Raw genomic sequence first — 2,943 nt, forward strand, 5'->3', positions numbered from 1 at the left:
ATATTATTACACATAAATATTTATTCTTTATATATATATATATATATATATAAAGATAATTTAGGGATCAGCAAATATTTGCTTCACCACATACCGAAGTTCAGAAATAGCAAATCCTTTACCCTTTTAATTTATATATATATATATATATATATATATATATTGCACACACAACATGTATGTGTGCATGTGCAGTCATTCATTTAACATGTCTTCTAATGTTAGCATGGGTTAGACTGAGACTTATTTCAGGCAGCATTTTACAGCTGGATGTTGTTCTTGTAACCAACTCTTAACATGTTCTTCAATCAAGAGCTTCTTTTATTCCACTCATTGTTGAAAGCGCACACATGCATGCACACATCCCCTCCACCCACACAGATACATACTCCCACTATGTTATGTCACACTGTGCTCACTCAGATCCTACTAATCAGTATGTATGTATATATATATATATATATATATATATATATATATATATATATATACATACATACACCCACCCACACCCACACATGTATTGATTATACTTTATTTCCTTCTGTATTATTAATTATACTTTTATCTCTATAAATTATCACATTATCTATACAATGATTCCTTTGCATAATATAATAATTCTCAGAAAAATTTGAATTTCACCCACTCAAGTCAGATATAATAAAACACAATACATATTACAATAATTTCTCAGAATACAATATTTCATCAGTCTTTAAATTTCTCTATTCTTAGTACATTGCTGTGAGGAATCATTCTTCTGCTTTTACTGCAACTGTAATGGATTTTGACATTCAGAACGTGATCACTCCACTCCGTCTCTACTCTAACCAACTGTTGTATCTGCAACAATGTTTCTTGCTACTTATATTCTAGTTTTTCCTCACTAAACTCTGCACCAAATATCCCATCAAACTCTACGTTCTCTATACTACTCTCCCACACTCCCCTTCATCTGTGTGATCTCATGACCAAAGCCATTCCTTCCCAGATAAAAAAAAATAAATAAAGTTAATGCATGACTAACAGAAGTAAAATTATCTAAGTTTCCATTTAGAAATGTGTGCGTGTGAATGCATTTGTTTACATGTAACACAGTATTAAAGCGCAGTAAAATGAAAACGGTCACTGGGTAATATCGCATCTCATTGTAAATTTATTTCAAATTAGTTATTTAATGCACTTTGCATTAAGTCTAATAACACTAATTTAACTATCATTTTTCAACTGGGTAGAATCTATAAAATTATTGAATCATAAAACAATTCTATTTTCCAATGTTAACAAATACTTTGTCAGCTAGTATGACGAAGCTATGCTTTGTTGATAGAGTCAGAAAAAGATAACCTCATGTGAAAATTTGAACACCACCATCATCATCGTTTTAATGTCCACTTTTCCATGTTTGCATGAGTTAGAATTGTTTGAGGCAGATTTTCCATGGCCAAATAATCTTCCAGTCACTGACCTTTACTTGTTTCAAAGTATGGTAATATTCCCCTTTGATAGGAAATGTTTCCCATGGAAGACTGGAAACAAAGACATGGTTTGTATGATTGTTTGATGGTGATATCTGTTTACAACTATCACAATGTCAAGACAAGGAGACACACACAAACACACAACAAGCTTCTTTCAATTTCCATCAACCAAATCCAATCACAACGCTTTGGTTGGCTCAAGGATATACAAGAAGACACTTTCCCAACATGCTACACTGTGGGACTGAACCTGATACCATGTGGTTGGGAAACAAACTTCTTAACCATGAAGTCATCACCCCATTTATTTCCAGTTCATTTTTTCATGCTCTTTTCATTTACTCTGTTAACATTTAACTATCTGTATATCTGATCACATTTTCATTTCCAGTTAGTTTTCCTCTTTCATATTTCTTGCATTAAATATTTTAACACCAACATAAATGCTAAATACTTACAAAGCTACAAAATATTATATTAGTATGCAATTAGGTGCCGTTGTGGCTGTGTGATTAAGCTTGCTTGCTTCCCAACCATGTGATCTTGAGTTCAGTCCCACTGAACAGTACCATTGGCAAATGTCTTCTGCTGTAGCCCTTGGCCAATAAATGCTTTGTGAGTGGATTTGGCAGATGGAAATTGAAACAAGCCCATTGTGTATGTATACGTGTGTGTGTGTGTGTGTGTGTGTTTGTGTGTGTGTGGGTCTGTGTGTGTGTGCAGGGTGATTGACATGAAGAGCATCCAGTCATAGAAAACTTGCCTCAACAAACTATGTCTGGCCCATGCAAGCATAGAAAAGTGGACATTAAAATGATGATGGTAAATTACTAAATTTATTAGAGAGGAAGCATGTTCATGAGGACTTCACCTAAAAATACCTAATGACAACTAACGAATGATAGCTTACTGATTGATCTGCCAAATTCCTTATTTTGGTGAAGAAAATTTTTACAAAAAAAAAATATATACATTTAAACAATGGGTACTGAATCCTACCTTTATAGTCCTGTTCTCGTCCCTGGGGTAAAGCAGCTTTCAAAAAACAAACATGTACAAGTCAACATTGGATGAAAACAATACAATAGTAGTGACTGGGAACATTTTGTAAGGGGAAACTATGGAAACCAGCTTAATGAATAAATATTGTTTCTTCTAATGCTACTTTTATGCTCTTTATGTTGAAGTAAGTTGGAAGGTATATCTGAATACTGTTTCATTAACAACATATTCAGACTACGAAATTGAAACCACAATCTACAAGGAGTTTTTAGAACGTGATTAATTTGATATGGTTGAGATTGTCTTTGAATGTTAGTGAAGTATACAACTAAGACAGATTATGTTTATCTATGGAGTTCCAGAGCGAAAATAGTTTTATATTATTGAATACTTGGTTGAAATATTATGAAGGGACAAGAGCTTGAACAAATTAGAGTGTAATATTTTTTTTTTTTTT

General features: G+C 32.9%; 1 protein-coding gene across 4 annotated transcripts in view; it reads right to left on the minus strand.

Annotated features, from left to right (window-relative positions):
• The window catches only part of LOC106870962 (ras-related protein Rab-4B), a 134,944-nt gene that overhangs the window by 91,937 nt on the left and 40,064 nt on the right, over window positions 1–2,943 (minus strand). The window contains exon 2 of one of the 4 annotated variants that reach the window (XM_052971907.1): window positions 2,484–2,519. The exons of the other annotated variants lie outside the window; for them this stretch is intronic. Coding sequence (XP_052827867.1) covers window positions 2,484–2,519 — 36 coding nt within the window. The remainder of the gene's footprint in view (window positions 1–2,483; window positions 2,520–2,943) is intronic. 4 annotated transcript variants of the gene reach the window in all.

The sequence above is a fragment of the Octopus bimaculoides genome, chromosome 11 (assembly GCF_001194135.2).
Source record: "Octopus bimaculoides isolate UCB-OBI-ISO-001 chromosome 11, ASM119413v2, whole genome shotgun sequence".
NCBI lineage: Eukaryota > Metazoa > Mollusca > Cephalopoda > Octopoda > Octopodidae > Octopus > Octopus bimaculoides.